The following is a 21,070-nucleotide window of genomic DNA, read 5'->3' on the forward strand; positions in this document are numbered from 1 at the left end:
GTGGCCGGCACCCAGTCCACGGTGGCCGGCACCCAGTCCACGGTGGCCGGCACCCAGTACACGGTGGTGGCCCGTGGACCGCACTCCGCGTCCGACATGCTCGCGGCCAAGACCGCCGCCGACCCGTCCGCTCCCGTCTTGTTGTCCGTCCGCCAGCTCGTCGAGTGAACCACGTGCGAGGTGTACGTTAGGTTGTGATGCACGGCCAGACGAAAGGGTGATGGGTATGTTTAGGAGTCCGATACACTTCGCCACATGACAAACGTGTTCGACGGTGGCGTTCCGAGTGACTTCTTTCTTCGGCGACAATTATCGGTTGTCTGCCGCCGATAAGGAATAACGATTCTGATTTCTAACCCCTTCCCTTAGACCTCCCTGGAAAAATGTACATTCATGTTCTGGTTGACGGTTGAAGACGTGCGACTCGAAAACGCAAACACCGAATAGAACAAGCCAGTCGCCTCCGCAGGCTACCACGTTTGTATTCGGAAGCGACTGAATGATCTACAAGACCAAATTCGACGTTTTCATGGTAAACGTCCATGGAAAAACGGTACAACATACTCACATACATATAAACATATCATTTTCAAATATATCAATAGATTTTATCCAATATAGATATTCCGTGATTCTTGTTTTATAATTATTTATTAATTTAATGAAATTCTTGTTTGTATTGTAAACATAATATTAATAATTATTTATCTACTAAATATTGACTTGTACATAATAAATGTAATTTAATCGATTTTCATAGCATAGGTATTAAAAAAAATTCAAATCCCATATTTAAATGAACCATAGAACAACACTATTATTTATGAAGGCTGAAAATCGAAACATATATTTCTTTTAAAAATATGTTTCGTTAATTTTTAATATTATCATTACACATTTAAATTAAAAATGTGATTTATTTTAATTGAAAGCCTATAATAAAAAATCAATTCCACTTTATGATCACATGCTTTATAAACAATTATTACGACAATTTTACAACAATATATTAAAGTGCTTATTGTAATGTATTAATGATCTTTATAATATTATAAAAATCTGACATGTGTAATATTATACTCTGATGATAGTTTTTTAAAAAAGAAATTTAACTCGGAGCAATCCACCAATAACTAATTTTTGGTAAAATCATTTATTTTTATCTATATATTCAAATATAAATTAAATAGCCTTCATCAAGAAATTTTCCGATTTTCCGATGATATGTCAATCAGTTCCTGTGATGTGTAGCTTTTAATATTGTAAAAATGTATTCTAAATCATTACATTTTTATACATAGCGGTATTAAAACATAAAATACTTTTAAAAGTTTAAAATCAGATAATTTTTTTTTTAATTTTATTTAATCATTTTATAAATAAAAGAGGAAATATAATCCTCAATATAATATGTACCATAAAATTAATTTCTTAGTAAAAATGCAGAATGAGATTTTATCTGTTCTCAATTATTCATAATTGTATTTATTTTGAATTAATAGTGAAATAACGTAATAAAAGTTACAAAATATCGACAGACTGGAATAAACATATTACAATTTTTTCTTAAATTGATAAATTTTGAAGTTATTTGGTAATTTTATTTTATATTGTAGCTTCTAAAGTATATTTTCGTAATATTTTAATACATACATTTAATATTAAGTACATGAATCGTTTAGTTTATCAATTGAATTATTTTAACTTATATACTTGAAAACCAAGTTTCATTATGTTTTTGATACTAATAATAACGGTTTGAAAAAAAGCTTTACACATCATATTAATTAAACCATAAAAAATTTAAAATAGCTTATTGTATTTATATACATTATAACACTCTGAACTCAACATTATTTACGCCTAAATAATTATGAATTACATACACACTACTCTATTAATATATGTGCATGTATTATTAAGTATATTACTTAAATAATCAATACATTTAGAATTCAGTAGTTACATTTTGTGGAAACACAATTCAAACATCTTCTATACTAGTACCTATTTAAAATATATAATATGAAAACTTAACAATATATATTTAACTGAATTATGGCGTGTATATATAAACTATTATACGTCTAGTATATATATTGACTATAAGAATATTTAATAAAAAATTGAAAATTTTTGTTGAGTGATAAATAAATAAATCATTTTTGGAAAGGGGAAGGGAGTAGCCGTGGCCGAGTGGTATAAACGGCGGTTGTGTCGCCGGTCGTCAATTATTGTTCACTTTTCAAACAGGACCACCGTCCTGAGAGAAAAACTTTCACTCACCTGTAAACCAAATGTTTCAATACAACGAGTTTACAACATCGAAATCCCTATCATATAACAAAACAAGCAAGAGACGTAAATAATTTTCGAAACACAAAAAAAGAAAATTAAAAAATAATTTACATGAATAATACTAAAATACAAGCAAACGAAAATAAAAGTTATTTAAAAAAATTCTTCGAGAATTAATGATCAATATACATAACTTTTAGAGGATTAGAATTTTATAATTGATTTATTTTTTTTACAACCGTTATAAAAAGTTATTACGAACCACAATACATATAGTATATACACATGAGACATGACTAGATATTTTTTTTATACCCGTTCGTTGTATATATTTAGGTGCAATACAATTTTATTTTCAATAATAATTATAACAATTAGTCACATTTAAATCGTATTCAAACAATGTTTTACGAAAAGTTAACAATTGAATAAAAATATATTTTTAATATTGGTTTTAAATTTAACATATCGCGTTTTTAACTGGCATAATATCATTCTGATTATTATTCACTTGTATATCGGTAAACACTATAAACGAATTACAACAATAATTATATTAAATTTATAAGTTTGTAACATACCATTTAAAAACAGGTTTTAGATTTCTAACTAATAATAGATTAAATTATAATAATAATAACATGTCATGATCTTTAACACAAATTTTTACAAATTTAAATTTCATTTAATTGTCTATTAATAATATTTTTTTCCTAATAGTATGTATATAAAAATATGGATCATTAAAATAGAATTTCATAAATAATAAATTTAATAATTTGATCAATAATAAATGTATAATATAAAGGTTAAATATATTATGAAGTTTATAAACTAATACTAAAAATAATAATACTTAAAAACTAATTATTAAGTTTATAATTTTCGATTTTGCATACTACTTACTTTGGGATTCATTATATTTTTAGACAACAAGATCCTGCTATAAATATAGATCTAATTCATAGCCTTTAATAATAATAGGTTTACTTGTTACCTACTTAGTAATTAAATTTTTTTTTTCAATTTCATTAGATTTACCGATACAGTTATCAAGACTGATTTTGTTAACCTTATTGGCTTATTGGTGCAGACAAGTTAAATTATGGTCACGGTTACATTTAATTTATGTTACATATAAATCTATACTAAATTCAAGTACCTACTTACTGAATATTAATATATCAAGTATTTTTCGACTATTTTAGTCCAAATTCCCAACTATAATTAAAACTATAATGTATAATATAATTAGTGGTGTATTGGTAAATATATTTATGGGTATATGCATTAAAAAATTATGGATATTAATCCTACACTCGACGATTTATTTTTTCGATACGTTCAAATAAATTTGATTAATCCTTTGTACATGTTTATAATTTCTAATAAAACATTAAAATATAAAATTACAAGATATACATTTACCATGCGTTATAAATCGCATGATGCAGATTTAAGAACCGTGGGCTGAATGCCCATTCCTTATTATTTTATTCAATGTTATACACTAAATTTAACTTAAAATACGAGTCCATTACCATAGCATACACTTTAATCTTCAATAGATAAATATTTCATTCGACTTCATAGTTTATAAAAATATTTTCCAATGAACTATTACATTTTTTTTTTTTTAGTTATTTTAGAAGTTTATACCCGTAAAGTAATATCTTACAATAAGTATATGCCGAAAATTAAAAATCCGCTGGCGGGTATACGGCATATACTCACGTATACTTACCAATACACCCCTGAATATAATGCCATAATAAAAAATAAAAAATTATATTACCTAATAAATGTATTTTTTTTTAATTAATACACTACAGTTCTTAAGTCGTACAATTATTTTATTGTAATTAAATAGATATAATAAATCTATTATTTATTATACAAACTATACTTAAAAATAAGAATAATATATAGTTGTACAATTAATATATACAATACATGTATTATTATTTATATATGAATGTAAATTATTCGTATTGATAAATATAAATTGTAAAATAAATTATAATAACAGTAGAACTTAAAGTAGTACATTAATAAGTAATTTTAAAATGTAATTTAATTAATATTTAACTTGTATGAAAAATAAATATTTTTGGATGACTGTAGTTATTTTTATAATAAATGAAAGAGTGAATTAAATGATTATACGACACTAGATACTAATCTTATTATACTTCTAAAATTTCACATTTTTATCTAATTTTAAAAAATTATCCCCTTATGTAACAAATATTAACAGATGATAAATGTATTTAATATTTAAAATTCAGTATTAGTAAGTGGCAGTTCATATAGCATAATATAATATATATTATAACATATATGTATATTATAATATATTATTTAACTACCCATATTCAAACATTTATTTTAAATATTTTTAATGTATACAATTAAATAATTATATGATGTATAATATATATAATTTGTACCTATGTTGAATTTTATCTAATATAAATTCAAAATTGAATAATATTTAAGTAAAATTCATATGAATTAGAAATATACTTTTTTATTTTTGTATTTCTGTAAAAAATATTTTCATTTTGAATATACGTCTTTTCACATGCTTACTATTTTTTAGAATATTTGAGATGATCTTAGTCCATGGAGTGCAAACATTTATAAAAGCATCCCCAAACTCATAATGAATGATCAACTTAACACCTACATTCCCAAACTAAAATATTATTTACATTTAAATTTTTCTAACGACTGGATGTATGGGAAAAATTCAATCACAAGGGTGTCACATACTAGAACCAATTGATAAAAATAATACTATTAAAAAAGTAGTTTGATAATATATTACTATAAAAATGGGTTGTTTTCATAAGCAACACATAAGATCTTAATCATGATCATGATAAGAAAAAAATCGTAATTATTTGATACAATTAATAAATGTGTATTACATGTTATTATTAGGATCCAGATTTTAATGCAATACGCATAATTTTTTTGGATGGTCTTAAAGTGTGATTGCTATGCATGCGTCTAGAGACGCGTGGTTGACGCGGTTCGATTTGAATTTTGGCCGCGCCATCGTTTTATGTACGCGTCAGGCGACGCGCCGCTAATACTATGAGACTAGAATTAGGCATGTAATTTACATACAGTATATATATTTACATGTACAAGAAATTTAATCAAGTCTTGTTTAAAACAGTTGTACTTGTATATTCATATAAGTGTGGTTTTAAAATATTACCATGCCTTTAACAAAAAAACAAAAATCAATCTTAAAACTACTTCTTGTACAAAAAGTAGAAGAATAACAAGCCATCATAAAAACGTTCTATCAAATAATAAAATTTAAGTACATGAAATGTACTTGACCGGGAAAGCTAATAGATTTTTCAGTGTTCTGGTTGAAAAACAGTTGTGGCGAAACGAAATCGAATTCAGGGAATTTTTCAGGTTAAGCTGGAATCAATTTTATTATATATTGAATCTAGATGAGGAAAACATAAAAACTAACTTAACCATTAACATTAGAAAACCAATAACTGCTACTGAAAAACTACCAGTTACGCTGAGGTAATACAACATAATATGTATATATATTTATATTTTATAGTACCTATGTAATATTAATTTTCAAATAATGTGTATAAAAACATTTTTATTGATTATAAATTTATAAATTATATTTAACTTCTCGTTTTATAAAAATTAACATTGCAGTAAAAAAAAATTAAAGAATTGTTATAAATGCCAATATTATTAATTAATATATATTATTTAATAAATTAAATATTATTAAAAATAAGCATAAAAAAAATCAAACATAGTTTAAAAATTGTGAAGATATAATTAAACGAACATTTTATAATAATAATAACACTCTTTTGGACGTCAAATATCATTGTTGTGAAAATATATATAAATAAACAAAAAAATTATCCTTTAATAGAAACAATGCATATAATTATGACTGTATAATAAACCATAAAATAAAAATAGATAACTACTTATTAAAGTAACAAATAAAAATACCTTATCATATTTTGCTTATTCATACTATCTATTCCCGAATTGAAATGGGTCAATTATTCGATTCACCAAATTATTGAGTCCAATTTCCAGGTTGCCAACCATTAGTCTCTAGAAAAAGATATTGACTTGGAAAATCATAATTTGAAAATCCTAAGTGTGATGATGATTGTATACTAGGATTTGGAGATGAAAATAAGTTACTTGTTGACTGAATATTTCTATTTGATATTAATGAAGTATAGTAATTTTCTATTTCCAAATCCATAATTATGTTGAATACTTCTTTTTTTGAGGTTGCTTTTATGAACTAACCTTCGAATGTTGAGGAACTAATTTTTGTTCAATAGAAACTTAAAAATAATTTACAGTTCATTACCTACAGTTCATGTTTCTGTTATAATAATAACATATTGTAATGATAGACTAGTAATTTATATTCTTAATTATTTATACATTACATTTTTTAAATAAATCAATATATTATATTAAAAAATAATACAAGCCATGGGGGGAGGCTAATGCCTCCTTCACGCCACCCCCCCCCTTCAAAAACACCCTTGATGATCTGTCAGCATAGAATTTTTTTTTTTATTACATTTTTTCTTTCACTACTATTTACTAACAACTTATGAGAAACCTTGTATTCAATTTTCAAAATTTTCTACTTTTATCACTACAAAATAGTTTGTATATTTTCATTATTTTGATGGATTTCATAAGAATTTGAACTTTAAACACTTATAAAAAAAATGTGCCTGTGTATTTTTTTAATTTTAAAACTACTGAAAGATTAAACTATATGGATTCTTATATATGATTTTTAAACATTTCGTTCGAGCGAAATTTTTTTATTAAAATTTAATATTTTAAATTCCTTTAAATAGGCAGCTTAACAATTAGTGAAATACTTTGAAAATTATTTTATGTTAAGAAAATGCTAATTTAAATATCTAGTACAAGTTTTAAGTTCTTACGATGATTACTTTTAAAATAAACACAAAAATCAAAAATCGATATTTATCTCGTGAATTTCCGATTTCATAAAAATTTAAATTTCAAATGCTCTTAAATTGTACTAACTGTTTTCCGTTAGAATTTTTTTGATAGTGATCGTAGTTAAAACTTGATAGGTAACCATCATTGCATTGAAATTTAACACGATATAGTGATCCACTCCTCACTTCCTCTATAATCAGAACAAGTATTCATTGATAAAAAAATATAAATAATTAGATAATATTGGTAAATTCGGAATTTTGAACAAAAAATTTTTTTTATTTATTTATTTAAAATAAAGATGCCTATCGGCTTTTTGCAAAGTTTGGAGAAAACATACCTATAGTGAGTAATGTGATAACAATATAAAAAAGTGATAATATTTACACAAGGTACAGAATAATAAATTACAAGATGTTTTATAATATTTTTAGTTATTTGGCAAAGGGAGAGAGATTTCAATATCTTCATTTCAAAAGATTTCAACGTCGCTTAGATGCTACTACAATAAGATTGATAGTTAATGAAGTATGTATTGTTATATGGAAATTATTATTAGCCATTTATTTGCCAACGCCTAAAGAAAAAGGCTGGATTAAAATTTCAAAAGACTTTAATAAAGTTTGGAATTTTCCTAATTGCACAGGAGCAATAATTGCTATTATTATTATTGATGGAAAGCATATTATAATTCAATGCCCACTATGTGCTGATTCGGAATATTTTAATAATAAAAGGGTTTCACTTAATTGTTCTTTAAGCTGTGGTTTATGCTTATGCAAAATGTATAACAATCGAAGTTGGGGATTACGGCCGATCCAATAATAGTGGAATATTTAAAGAATCTAATTTTGGTAAAATGTTACTACACAATGAATTAAATTTGCCACCACGAAGAAAAATTCATAGCGAGATCGATGAAGAATACTTTTGTTTTTGATGGAGATGAAACATATCCTTTATTACCATGCCTAATGAGACCTTTTTCGCGTAGAAACTTAACAAACGAACAACGAATTTTTAACTATCGGCAGACAGCTTGATTACGACTAATCAAAATAGCGCATATTCTATTTCAATAAAGCAATATTGGTCATGATTAAAGACAAAAACTTTTTTTTTTACTGCACTTAATAAAATAAATTTTAAATAAATTTGCGCAAATAAAAAATTTTTCCCCAGGACGCTGAAATATTTGACACGGTTCTGGATCTGCCAGAGGTAAAATTCAAGCCAGTTGAATATTGTTTCAGGCAATGGTGACCGCGAACTGGTAAAGAGAAACTGCTTTAAAGTGCCTATGCGCTTTATTGTGACTTATGAAAAATAAAATATTTATATTTTATGGAAAATATAGACACTGATAAAGCAGTTTCTCTTTACCAGTATGCGGTCACCATTGCCTGAAACAATATTCAACTGGCTTGAATTTTACTTCTGGCAGATCCAGAGCCGTGTCAAATATTTCAGTGTCCCGGGGGCAAATTTTTTTCTTAAGGACCACTAGGCACAGGTTCCATATTAAGTGCAGATAAGGGCTTCCCCTTAATTTCATTGTTTTATTTAGCATCTAGGTGCTTGAAAATTATTGAATGGCTTAATCTGTTTTTCACCAACTATCTATTCAATATTCATGCAATAAAATACTATAAAATAATACTCAATAGTTTCGATTGATTCGAATGTTTTTTAAAACTATCGATTGTCAAAACTCTTCGGTAGTGATCATCAGGTTCAATAGTTCAATGGATATTTTGAAAATAATATTAATTAAACGATTATTTCTAGTGATGGGAATAATCGAATGATTAGTAATAAAAAAAAAAAAAAAAAACAATCGAATAATTCTTGATTTAACTAGGGCACTATAGAAGTAATACCTACTTCTATAGTGCCTTAGTTATATTATACCAATCGTCCGCCATTTCGCGACAAATGATTACCAGTTATTACTATCAAAACATAAAGAATAGTTAAGAATACAGGTATTACAGATACGTTTTTGTTTTAAGTAAAACTAAAAATCGATATGATTTACATCCTTAAATTAATAAACTTTGATATATATAGTTTTTAAATTTCACGTGAATATAACTTTAATATACTACCAAAGATGGGTGGTTGTACAGCGGTAAACTGTTCCAATTCACGTAGAGATTTTCGTCTTTTTCGGTTTCCAAGAGATTCTAAAAGACGAAAAACTTGGTTATAAAATTGTCACCATGAAAAATTTTAAATGATTTATCTATTTAATTTCCTACATGTTTAAAATTTTGTAATATTAAAAAAAGAATAGTAAAACATTTTTTTACAGTAAGATCATATCTTCGACACAAAAAAACCTCCAATGTTCCAAATTTATGACTGAGATATAGGTATCCCTGGGTTAAAAAAAAATAGGTGGTGTTTTTGGTAAAATTTCCAATGTGCTACCTCTATTGTATAATTAATGAAAAACAATAAATAAATCCTCCTATGTGTTACCTGCTATAAATCGTTTATGAAATACCACCTGTGATTAAAAATTTGGTACAGTTATTGGTTACAGTTATTTCTGACAAAGGGTCATACTATGATGGAGGTCGACAAATTCCATTCTACTCTAGCCCTATTTTAAATCAACAATATATTCTCCTGGGGATTATATAAGTAGAATGAGGTCGGTAAGTCATAATAAACCATATAAAATCAACGTTTTGGACTGCTCATTTTTTAAAAATTATGATGGTGTATGCTCGTTGACTTCATTACGTCCAGGAAAAAAAACAGGAGACAAACTCGTAACAGATATTTGTAAATTTCAATTCACTTATAAAGGCGAGGTACTATATAAAACTGAATTCGAAGATGATTGGGCTCGACTACCAAAACAAAAAAAAGTTAAAACAACTAGAATGCATTGTAAATCAATTGAATCTACAACTCTCAGAAATTTGTACAATGCACCATTGCCCATCTCTGTTACAAAATTTAAAGATTTGCAATCATTAAAGCCTGTCATAGAAAAAGAGTATCACCCTTTTTATGACATTTTGCCGCATTCCAAAGAGAAAAAAAAGAATAAAATATAAGACTTCAATAAATAGGAGTACTGTAATATAAAGTGCTATTTTAAGTAAATTTGATAATATTTTGTTATTTATTTTATTATGATATTAGTCATAATAAAATAAATAACAAAATAAGTATTAACTTCTTTTTATTATTTTAAATGTTGTACTATATAACATTGTACTATATTCTATAATTAGTTATTAAACAAAAAGTGAGTAGATATTTTTGTTTTTTTTAAGTTAATCATTTAACATTTTATTTGTGCACATAGTTTTTAATGATGATGTTTAATAATAATTAACTAATTATTTATTTATTTAGTAAAATTGTATTAGTACTATTTCATAGATTATTTTATCACTTTTTTTTTTTTTTTAATGCTTTCCAAATTATTTATAATAAATTTATATTTTAATAAAAATATATATTTCTACTTAATAATGTTGCTGCCATCATAATATAAATAATTATAAATTATAAATGACAGAACAATAGATACTATTTATGTAAATAGAATTTGTTTATTAAAAAAAAAAAAAAAAAATAAAAAAAAATAATGTACATATGTTATGAATTAATAGTTATTTACTTAGTTTTTATAATACGAACATATTTTTATTGTTGGTTATTCTTGGGTGTACAACTATTAAATAGAGCTTCTTTTACTGTCTGTGACATTAATCCACATAATATTTCAATTGTAGCTTTATTGCTGTCTTTCGTAGCTTTAACTAATTTGTTCTCTGCTTTGGTTCGGTCTACAGGTTCAAAAAAGGTACGACTAAGAGAAGTGTCAGCTTGTTCCAGTTTATCAGAAAGATCATTAATTTGGCCAGTTAAATAATCAGCATTGGTCATTAAACTGGATGAACTCAATGTATTCACCCAATATTTATTCCATAAAGAATCCAATAAACGTCGATCCAATGAAGATTTAAAATAGTTTACTTCTAATGAGTAGTATTGTTTGCAATGCACCCCAAAGTCTTCAATTTTATTTAATGGAATAGTTTGATATTCAGATGGTTCTTCATTTGCTGGCTTATATCCCTAAATTGTAAATACATAATTTAAGTATTGATTTAATTATTAATTCGAGAGCATTTAACATAAATGTGGGTATTTGCCTTTGGATAAGTTCTGAATGCGCCCAAACACACTTTACCAGCAGAAATTGTTCTAACTGGATCAATTACAATTGCCACAAACGGTTCTTGAAAATTTTGATTCAACATTTGTGTTGAAACATCAATACCAGATAACCAGCATCCATAGCCAGGGTGACTGTGATACCAACCAATGGCATTTTCTTGACGTCCAACCTAGAGTTGAAATTAACAATATTTTAATACTGGTAAATTAATATTTTATATTATATAAGCAATTAGAATATTGTCTTTGGTGTAGATATTATCTCAATAAAATTATCAGTTAATTGTTTATTAGATTGGTTAAACTAGACTAATATTTTGAATAATCAAATTAGGGATTTGATGATTTAATTATTAGACTTTTATTGAACACTTATTTTACATACAGGTACAAATATTAAACATTCATGATAATTATTTATTAAGTAAATTTAATTAATAATGTTTTTATTTTAAATAATTGTTGTCAATTGGTATACAAAAAATGTTAAAAAGCTTTTTTCAATATTTTAATAATTTGTTAAAAATATTATTATTAAATGTGCCATATATTATATTTTGGTTTAGTTTAAGGTTTAGTCAAGAACAATAAAAGTAAATATGCTAAAACATACAAGAAATATTTGCTGATAAAAATTGAAAAAAAAATGGTTTGCAATAATTATATGATATTTAATTAAATTTTTACTAGTCAAACTTGCAATAGAGTTTTAATTTTAATATTTATAATATTAACTTACAACTTTGGCTGATTCAATGTATGCTGTCATATATTCATAGGCCTGGGCTTGAGCATTGACTCTAGTTTCCGTTCCTTCAACAGGTAAGGCAAAAGAATCCATGACAATCATGGTATTACCTTCAACTTTTCCAAGTAATAAACCCATTATTTCTAAAATACCACCAGATCGAGCATGCATTACCATTTTTAATAAAGCTAACGCAGATATTTTAATCTCTTTAAAATAATGTGGACTGAAAAAAATTAACAAAATATTTATAGTATTTATTAGTAATTTGAATTAAACAATACATATTTTTTAAATGTAGTACATTTTAAATATAGGCAAAAAGTAAGTATGATAAACATATTTTAATAATGGAAACGTTTAAATTATGATTATTATGTTTGGTATAATAATATGAATTCAATATATTTCCAATTAATATCAAATAAAATTGTGATTTAGATTGATATAGTATTTATATAAAAAAAATTTTCAGTTAAAAATTGTTAAATTTTGTATAACGATGAGTTCAGAATCAAAAAATGGCAAATACTTTACTTATAAAACGAACAGGAATAATTTATAGTGAATCGAGGAACTAACAACTATAAGATAAAACAAACAATGAATATAGTAAAGATGAGTATGTTAAAGACAATTATGATGAATAACTAAGGAAAGTAGAATAATGAATACATTATAAGTAGTTTAGATATAATAACAGTTAAGAAAATGTTTTTAAGCCACTATATCCATAGTCTAAGTTATGAGAAGAGTATATGTAGTCATATTGATTATGAATTTAGAATTATATAATTCTTATATGTTGAGTGCAATATGGAATACCAGACAATTTGGTCCTTCCTGAGAAATTTGAACTTTGTATTTAAATAAATAATTATAAAGTACAAAGATTCTTAAAAAGCACATAAACTCGACTAGCTAATCGTAAATAACAATTAATGTTTATATATTGTTGTCCAAATGTATCAACATAGCTATATTACTGTATCAGTCTGATATGGGAAAACAATAGATACAAGGTAAAAAATATAAATAGTGATTAAGAAATATAATACTAATGCTTTATACTTTGTTATGTAATATAATAAAAGCATGATAAATTATTGGTAAAATATTGTACAGTTACAATAAAAAGTATTATTAATATTTCTAATCATGATTAAAGTTACCCAGGCAGGACTAAATTGCCCGTAACATATACACAGAGAGACAAAAACATATTTAAATTTAATAACAAGGTTATATTATGAACATACTCTTTCTCCCAAGGTTTGGCAGTCAGGATATCTTGTTGCTGTTGTCTGTCATATTTAAAAATATCATCAACTGTATTAATAGTCTGCACATTGTTTTCTAATTCCCATGTTTTTTTTGCTATAACTTCTTGAGAATCTCTTGACGTAGATGCCATATTTATAAATTACCTAAACACAAACAATAATATCAAAAATGTCTTGTGTGGTTAACATGAGAAAAATTATTTACCTTATAAATAACTGTTTTGAAAAATTAAAATAATTAAATGTATGAAATCCTGTTTAAAATATATTATTCCTAATATTTCTTGTTCTTTGGTGTTTTCTTATCAACCGGAAAATACTAAAATATTAAAACAGTATAATCACAGAATAAATGAAATCAGAATGGTCACTGATAAGATTTTACACAGGGAACATAAGGGAGTTCAATAATCTTTCGGCCATTGTTTTGGAGTCGCAACAGTGTGACCACCGAATACATAATGATAATTTACTTAATTACAACCTGCTGTAGTATTGTAGCATTTACATAAAATTATTGAAATTTAATTTTATATTTCAATTCATCATTTAAATTCATTAAATATAAAACAGTTTGCCACTAGTAACATTGTAAAACGGAACAATTTTAATTTCTTCTGTGATAGAACTATGCCAATAATAATTTTCATTGAATTTTACATCCTATCACAGTACACTTCACTCCTCCCATTGTAAATAAATAAATAAATTTTTTTGATGTACAATAAATACGAGAATTATTTATTTAGAAATTAACAAGGTTTAATACATAATATTTATCGAGCCAATACAATGAACTATGAAGCACGTGAACGTCAATGTTTTCAAAACAATTACAGAATAAATGTTGTCACTTTTAGTGTGATAAGTAATTAGTACTCCAAAAATATGGTGGTTGAATTTTGAATTTTGTTTACATTTAGAAGTGACCATTCTGATTTAATTTATTCTGTGGTATAATATTATTATTAACAAATTATCGGTATAAATTATATTATCATTGCATTCCCATCATGAATTGAGATATAAAGCATTTGTGGTTACCATGTTAAATCTTGTTATAACGATATCCATATATCAACCACACTTATAGATTATCTTTGTACAGACTGAAGTTTATTAACCAAATAGGTAATATGTTATGTGCAGGTTTATTTAAAACAAATCTTACTTCAGTATTTGTTTGTGTTAAAAACAAAATTTATCTATCCGTGGGCCACGATGTAGAGAAGATTCTTGTCATGGGCACCATACCGTGGGCATAACCTGTACGTGGATGTAAAATATTTTAGTGTGGGGTTGCCAACTTAAATATAATATTCTATGGTACCCCGACAAATGTGCATGCGTCCGTGTTCCTGAAATGAAGTACGAAATAAAGCCACCTGACAAAATTTGTTATTTAACTCGTCGTACGACGCACGGAGTAAATAATTACACCAGACTTATTTTTATTGTGTACAAGTAATAAAATAATGTAATTAGTTGTTTGACCTCCTCAGTAGCTTTAAATAATACTAAAAATATACTGTTTGTTGTTCAATGTTATTTTTGTACATTTTGTTTTATCTAGAACGTATTAAAGTCGTATACAGTGATATCTGGAAATTATTTACACCGTGTTTTTTGTTTTTTAATATTTTTTAATCACTCTGTATGCAGTAGAATCTATGTATATTTCTCACAAGTACCTATTTTTAACTTATTACTTAGAAATGTTCAATAATATTTAGTCATAATGCGGTGGTATCAAAATCGAATATACTCGTAATATATTGGCGTCGAGGCCATATTCACTACAGGAAAATACTATTATCTTTTTTAAAAATAGACTAAAATTAAATCCAATCGAGTTATTCGATTCTTAAAATAAATATGAATAGCAAACAAGAAAAATAGATCAATGAAGTTCAAATTAGAGCTCTTAAAACACGTGTCACGGAATTCACGTGTACACGTGAAATACATGTTTATCCAAAATATATATCCATTTTTACAATGGTAAGATTAGTAATTTTATGTTATACACTTGAAGTTTTAATAAAATATTAATAGTACAGTATTAAGTTAAGGATATACATTTTTATTTTGGATTTTACACGTGACACGTGAATTCCGTGAATTCACGTGTATTAAGAGCTCTAGTACAAATTATAACAAACTATAGTGAATAATAACCTTGGGGTAAAAATTTACCCCGTGCGCGTAATTATGACATCCAAATGTGTGCGCCGTACGACGGGTTAATAACCACTCGACATAAAGTCATATGATAACGACAAAAAGCCATTCGATAATACACCATCTTCATAATTCGCCAAAAAACTATCGTGTTACACTACCAACTTTGGGCACGATGATTCTCAATTATTTTTGTATTTATTTCGACAAAAAGTCATCGAAATCAATTAACTATTATCTAAATGAATTATTTTTTAAGCTCATACAGCACTCATATTAAACAAGTTATTGTTATAATTATAAACTAGTTATTATACTAGTTATAACCAGAGCTCGAAATGGACCGGAACCAGGGGCGTCATTTGGGGGGGGGGGCAGACTATGGAAAATGCCCCACTCTAAGACATTTAAAAAAGTCAACAATACTTTGTCCGATGATCAAATGCTAAAATCAGTAAATGGTAAATTTTTATTTACTATTTTGTGTTCTCAGAAATCAGATAATATTATCTTTTGAATACTCGTTTACGGATTATTAAAAGTTGGGAAATACTGGCTCCTCCCCGGTTTATGACAATCGTTATTACGCGAATCTTATAAACTTTATTTTTGGTATGTTATATATTTCTATACATATGATCCTTATAAAACAATTTTCGTGATATCGATACCATCAAAATTGAGCTCATAATCTATAAAAAAAAACCGTTAAAATCGTTCCTATTCACCCCAAACTACGGTAATTTACAATGGCGTATATATGGAGGGGCTAGTGAGCTACAGCCCACCTCCCCCCGAAATGTTTTAAAAACTTAAAAATTATTTTAAATGCATGTTATATTTTATTGGTGCTATATGCTTATTTAGAATTGGCCTCCAACGTCAAATCGTTTTGGGACATTCTGTATATTAAATGTAGATAAGTGCCTACTGTGTCTTGTTAGTAATTCTTAGATAGCAATGGTAATTTAACTAATTTAACTCTGTCCATAGTAGTCCCTCCCGAAAATATTTTCTGTACACGCCACTGCTCGGCAAGGTCGAATTCTGTATCGCGACCGTTATATTTCGCTAGATTTGATCGTCCAACCAACGAGTCGAATCGGCGGTCGCAGCGGAAGCTGCAATCGATACGATTCGTGACGTTAGAAAAAGTCAGTTGGTACTGCTTTTTCAAATTTCGGACCTCATCATTTCTTAGGTCTTTATCATTTTTCGGACAAGTGCCAATCACTCTGTGGGTGTACCTCATAGATAATAAAAGAATGGATAGGCCATTACAACTTATCACACGGGAATAAATATTTATTTTGAAGTTACAAGGGGTCTTATCAATTATCAAAATGTCAAATTGTAAATTTAAATAATCAATAACTATAATAGGTGTTTTTTATAATCAGTTCTTTTCGTTATTCATCATATTTTATATTTAATGTTAATTTTTAATATTAATATTGAATAACAAAATCATACTTATATTTACTTATAATTTATAATTAAAATGATATTACCTATGTCGAATCTTAAATAAATATATAAATCACAATTTGGATCCATAAGTCGGTATAATGACAATATTTAATACACATTATTTACTCATGACTAAAATGAATAAGCTTTGTTAACTTAGCTCGGGTACGTTTTTCCTTAATATTGTTATCATTTATTTTTCTAATTTCGTGAAAAATACGAATGTCAACATATTTATTGATTGTTAAATTTATTAAATTATCTCTGTGCATATGCTTATTTAAAAATGATTCATATCCTGTGCAATATGGAATTGTTTCTTCTATTATATATGATTTTGACGGGCGCGTGATTTGATAATGCCGCTACTTAGTTTTCGTTTAATTTTTCTTCGGGATTCCACGTATCGCGGAAGGCGCGAACGGGGGTGCTGAAACCGCTGAAAATCGATGGTGTTTCACCGTCTAAAAAAAAAAAACCAGGGTGCTAAAAGTTTTCTCTTTCCCCCCCCCCCCCTAGTTATGTCTAAGGTTAATGAATTACCATTGCTTATTTTACGAATTTATCAATACGAATTAATGGTTAACAAGACCACCCGATACTTTAGCACTAAATTTTAAATGTATTTCAAATATTCTGTAAAAACGTAAAACGATAGTACAATGAAGCTTTTCTACCTACCAAGTGCAAAACATGCTAAATGCGTAGGCAAATATCGGCTCTAACTGTAATTTAATAAAACTATTATTCTTCAATAAAACTATACACGTCACACCAACTCAGCTATGTACAATTTGACTTGTTTTCTTATTAAATTGGTATATTTAAACGTACATTTTATGTTCGAGTTTCTATTTTGTTATTGTCAAACTCAATAAAGTAAATAAAATATACTTTATTACATATTATTTTAATTGATTTTATTATATTTAGGTACAGTTTTCATAATATACATATTATACAGTATATCTATGATGACGTAAATTTTACAAATCTTCAACAAATTGTTTTTGATACATCATTCGATGATTAGCATTCGTTGAAGATAGACGTTTATTATTTCGCACATCTTTACCGAAAATTTTCTTGTCAAACACAAACATAATCGACTTTGTACAAATATGGGGATGATGAACAATTCGGGCAAGACCAACGTGACGGCCGCTGAAATGGTTGAATCGATCGGAAATGGATTCAGTACGAAATATTTTGATGCGTTGATGGGCAAGCCAAATCCGATGGCTTTACAACAGATGTTCAACGAACAGTCTGTATACATATTCATACAACATGGACATCCTGACCATGAAATGTACGGGATGTATTTGATTGAAAGTTTCATAAAGTGGATGGAGTATAGTAAATGTACAGTTACCGTTCGTTCATTGGACACCGTTAGACCGCACCCAACGGTGTTTACGGTTATATCGGCCTGCGAACTATAGCGTCCAGAATACGGCATGACAATCAAGTTCACTCAGACATTTATCATTAAATGCGTCCCGTGAACCACAACAGAGTACCACTTTGTTGAAATGCATTATAAATTTGAGGACGATTATCTTCCAAAAGATGTATCGGTGAACATGACTTGTAAGAAGATATCGTTAAAAAAAGCAGAAATTTCCGATTATTTACGTTTGTTTTAAATTCAATCAATCATTAGTGAACTTGGACTGCGATTGTTTATTATCCCTCCCGTAAAGCATAGTAACCGCACACGAAACAGATTTTGTACAGTGGTTATTACAAGCCATTTGTTTTTTATTTTATGTGATAATGTATGCGTTTAATAAAACGAAAGTGAAAGTAAAAAAGTTCGCCAATAGGTAATTAATTTACTTATTTTCGTTTGCCTCACGGCCGTCGATAACATTTTCCGGTCGATTTACATTGACTGCAGTTCGCAGAGGAACGAAAGAGATTTTGAAAAAAAAGAAATCAGAACCGCACCGATTGCAGACTTATGCTCGTGTGCATAGTCCTGTTGTTATGTGTCACATATAATTGCTTAAGTGACCATTATATAAGTGATCCATAATATTTATATGTAACCCGTAACTATTTTTATGTACCACATAAGTTGGTTTTGCATAAACGATATTTATGTATTCAATAGTTATGTAAAGTGTATGTGATAATAACCATTGTTATCAGTGTAACTATGTTCATATTACCGAAAATGCATAGGATAACGAATAATATTAATATTTTTAAATTTGTATATTTTATTTTGATTTCTAATTTAATAAAAATATTTTATATAATAACAAGAAATTCAGAAAAATAAACGCGTCCGTGCTCCTAATATTTTTGAAGAGGAAAAATGTTAACAATAGTTTTTACAAATTAAAATTAGATAGGTTAAAAGTTTGCTATTGTATAAAATCGTAATGTTATCAATAACTTGAATGGTAGTTATAGGCAATCCTCGATGATTGACTTGAATACCTAATAAATCTACTAACTGATCCATGACAATCAGTTTTGGAAAACGATAACGTTTCAAAAATGTATAGTCATTGTATTTTTCAAACGGGTCTTCTATACGAATATACTTTCTTGGCATTTGTTCAACATCAAATTCATCGAAATATTCATCAACCATTTCTACATAATTAACAAAGTTATAAAAATCATCCATACTACTATATTTTAGTAATACAATTCTTTAAAATTTATAATTTGAACACGAAAAAAATATTAATATTAATATAAAAGTATAAAAATATTGATTAAAATATAATGTAACACAATATATTAAAACTATTTAATATATTATATTATTAATCAAGAATTGAGTTATTTCTTGTTTTATTCTAATTAAAATTAATTTATTATTTAAGTATTTTTTATTTATTTGAAATTTAGGTTGCTTTGAACTCAAATTAATGTCATCCAAATCATCAGACTGTATATTAAAATGTAAAACATCCTTATTCAGTTGAATTTTTTCATCATGGTCGTTATATTCATATCGTTCATGGATAGATATTTTATTTGCTTTTGAATCATCAAATGATGCTTGACAGACATGTCAAAATTATTTATTCGAGTTTATGTTCTCTGTTTCATTTTGTTTTTAATATTCAAAATTGAAGGACATATTTAAAATTAGTCTAACTACTTGTCATGTTTTTGTTGATTTAAGTAATTTCACAAAAAGGGTACTGTATCACTACAGGTAGGTACGTATAAGTACTGACAGTACTGTACATAATATGTATTCATGTTATAAAATATAATAAAACAAATGAAAAAAATATTTAGATGATGAAATTTATCCTTTATTATTAAAGTACTTGATTGATAATTGATTAATAATAAAACCATGAAAACTAGATATTTATCTATATATATACCTAGTCTTCATGATTAAAACAATAAAACAATGAGCTTATTGATAATAAATTATATCCATATTAGAAATACGTCAAAAATTTGAATTGGATCGATAAGGACACGACATTAAAAAGACGCGCAGTGGCGTTCTGGGTAACTTAATACATAGCAGGGTCGAGGAAAGAATAAAAAAAGAAAAGAAAACCTCTTCAAATGAAGAAATTGGCAACACAAAGCCTAACAACTTGCTTGGATATATTAACGTGAAGCATCAGAATTTTCAAAAAAATTTTAATGAGAAATATTTCATCCATGTTATGAATAACAAATAAATCGCTATATTGATCCTTCTATTATCACGCTAAAGAAAAATAGTTAAAAATATTTAAAAATAAATAAATCGAAACGATATTCAAGTAAGGGTAAATAGAAACTATTAATCTTACAACAGACCTTAGTATTAAGTTGGTTATTGTCTTTTTATAATTAAAATAAATTGTTGTACCTAAATAAAAACTTCTACATTTAA

General features: G+C 26.8%; 2 protein-coding genes across 5 annotated transcripts; both read right to left on the bottom strand.

Annotated features, from left to right (window-relative positions):
- Positions 1–6,214: 6,214 nt before the first annotated feature.
- On the bottom strand, positions 6,215–13,870 carry LOC112683975 (COP9 signalosome complex subunit 5). Of its 4 annotated transcripts, none has more exons than XR_003148637.1 (7): positions 13,754–13,870; positions 13,525–13,692; positions 12,257–12,491; positions 11,493–11,687; positions 10,975–11,415; positions 9,420–9,497; positions 6,215–6,423 (listed from the first exon to the last, which is right to left on the bottom strand). XR_003148637.1 is itself a non-coding variant. In XM_025555257.1 (6 exons), exons 2-5 carry the CDS (start codon positions 13,677–13,679, stop codon positions 10,981–10,983), a joined length of 1,020 nt encoding a protein of 339 aa, XP_025411042.1. In that variant the 5' UTR covers positions 13,680–13,692; positions 13,754–13,870; the 3' UTR covers positions 6,224–6,423; positions 10,975–10,980. The 4 variants fall into 4 exon arrangements, 2 of the variants coding, with proteins under 2 accessions (XP_025411042.1, XP_025411041.1); XR_003148638.1 differs by lacking the exon at positions 6,215–6,423 and adding an exon at positions 6,769–7,501; XM_025555257.1 differs by lacking the exon at positions 9,420–9,497 and having other exon boundaries at positions 6,224–6,423.
- Positions 13,871–18,690: 4,820 nt separating this feature from the next.
- Positions 18,691–19,873, bottom strand: LOC112683987. Its single transcript, XM_025555268.1, has 2 exons — positions 19,546–19,873; positions 18,691–18,761 (listed from the first exon to the last, which is right to left on the bottom strand). The coding sequence occupies exons 1-2, from the start codon at positions 19,841–19,843 to the stop codon at positions 18,691–18,693; spliced, it is 369 nt and encodes a 122-aa protein (XP_025411053.1). The 5' UTR covers positions 19,844–19,873.
- Positions 19,874–21,070: the final 1,197 nt, after the last annotated feature.

This window comes from Sipha flava, unplaced genomic scaffold (assembly GCF_003268045.1).
Source record: "Sipha flava isolate LNK unplaced genomic scaffold, YSA_version1 238_pilon_pilon, whole genome shotgun sequence".
NCBI classification, from domain to species: Eukaryota; Metazoa; Arthropoda; class Insecta; order Hemiptera; family Aphididae; genus Sipha; species Sipha flava.

Bases quoted from the DNA above. Each gene is read 5' to 3' on its own strand.
- LOC112683987 (XM_025555268.1), bottom strand. From the start codon at position 19,843: ATGGATGATTTTTATAACTTTGTTAATTATGTAGAAATGGTTGATGAA. The intron at 18,762-19,545 runs GTAAAAACTATT...ATCTTTTGGAAG, and splicing joins AACCTATCTAATTTTAATTT to ATAATCGTCCTCAAATTTAT.
- LOC112683975 (XM_025555257.1), bottom strand. From the start codon at position 13,679: ATGGCATCTACGTCAAGAGATTCTCAAGAAGTTATAGCAAAAAAAACA. The intron at 11,688-12,256 runs GTAAGTTAATAT...TTTCAACTCTAG, and splicing joins ACATTGAATCAGCCAAAGTT to GTTGGACGTCAAGAAAATGC. The intron at 11,416-11,492 runs GCAAATACCCAC...TTTACAATTTAG, and splicing joins CATTCAGAACTTATCCAAAG to GGATATAAGCCAGCAAATGA.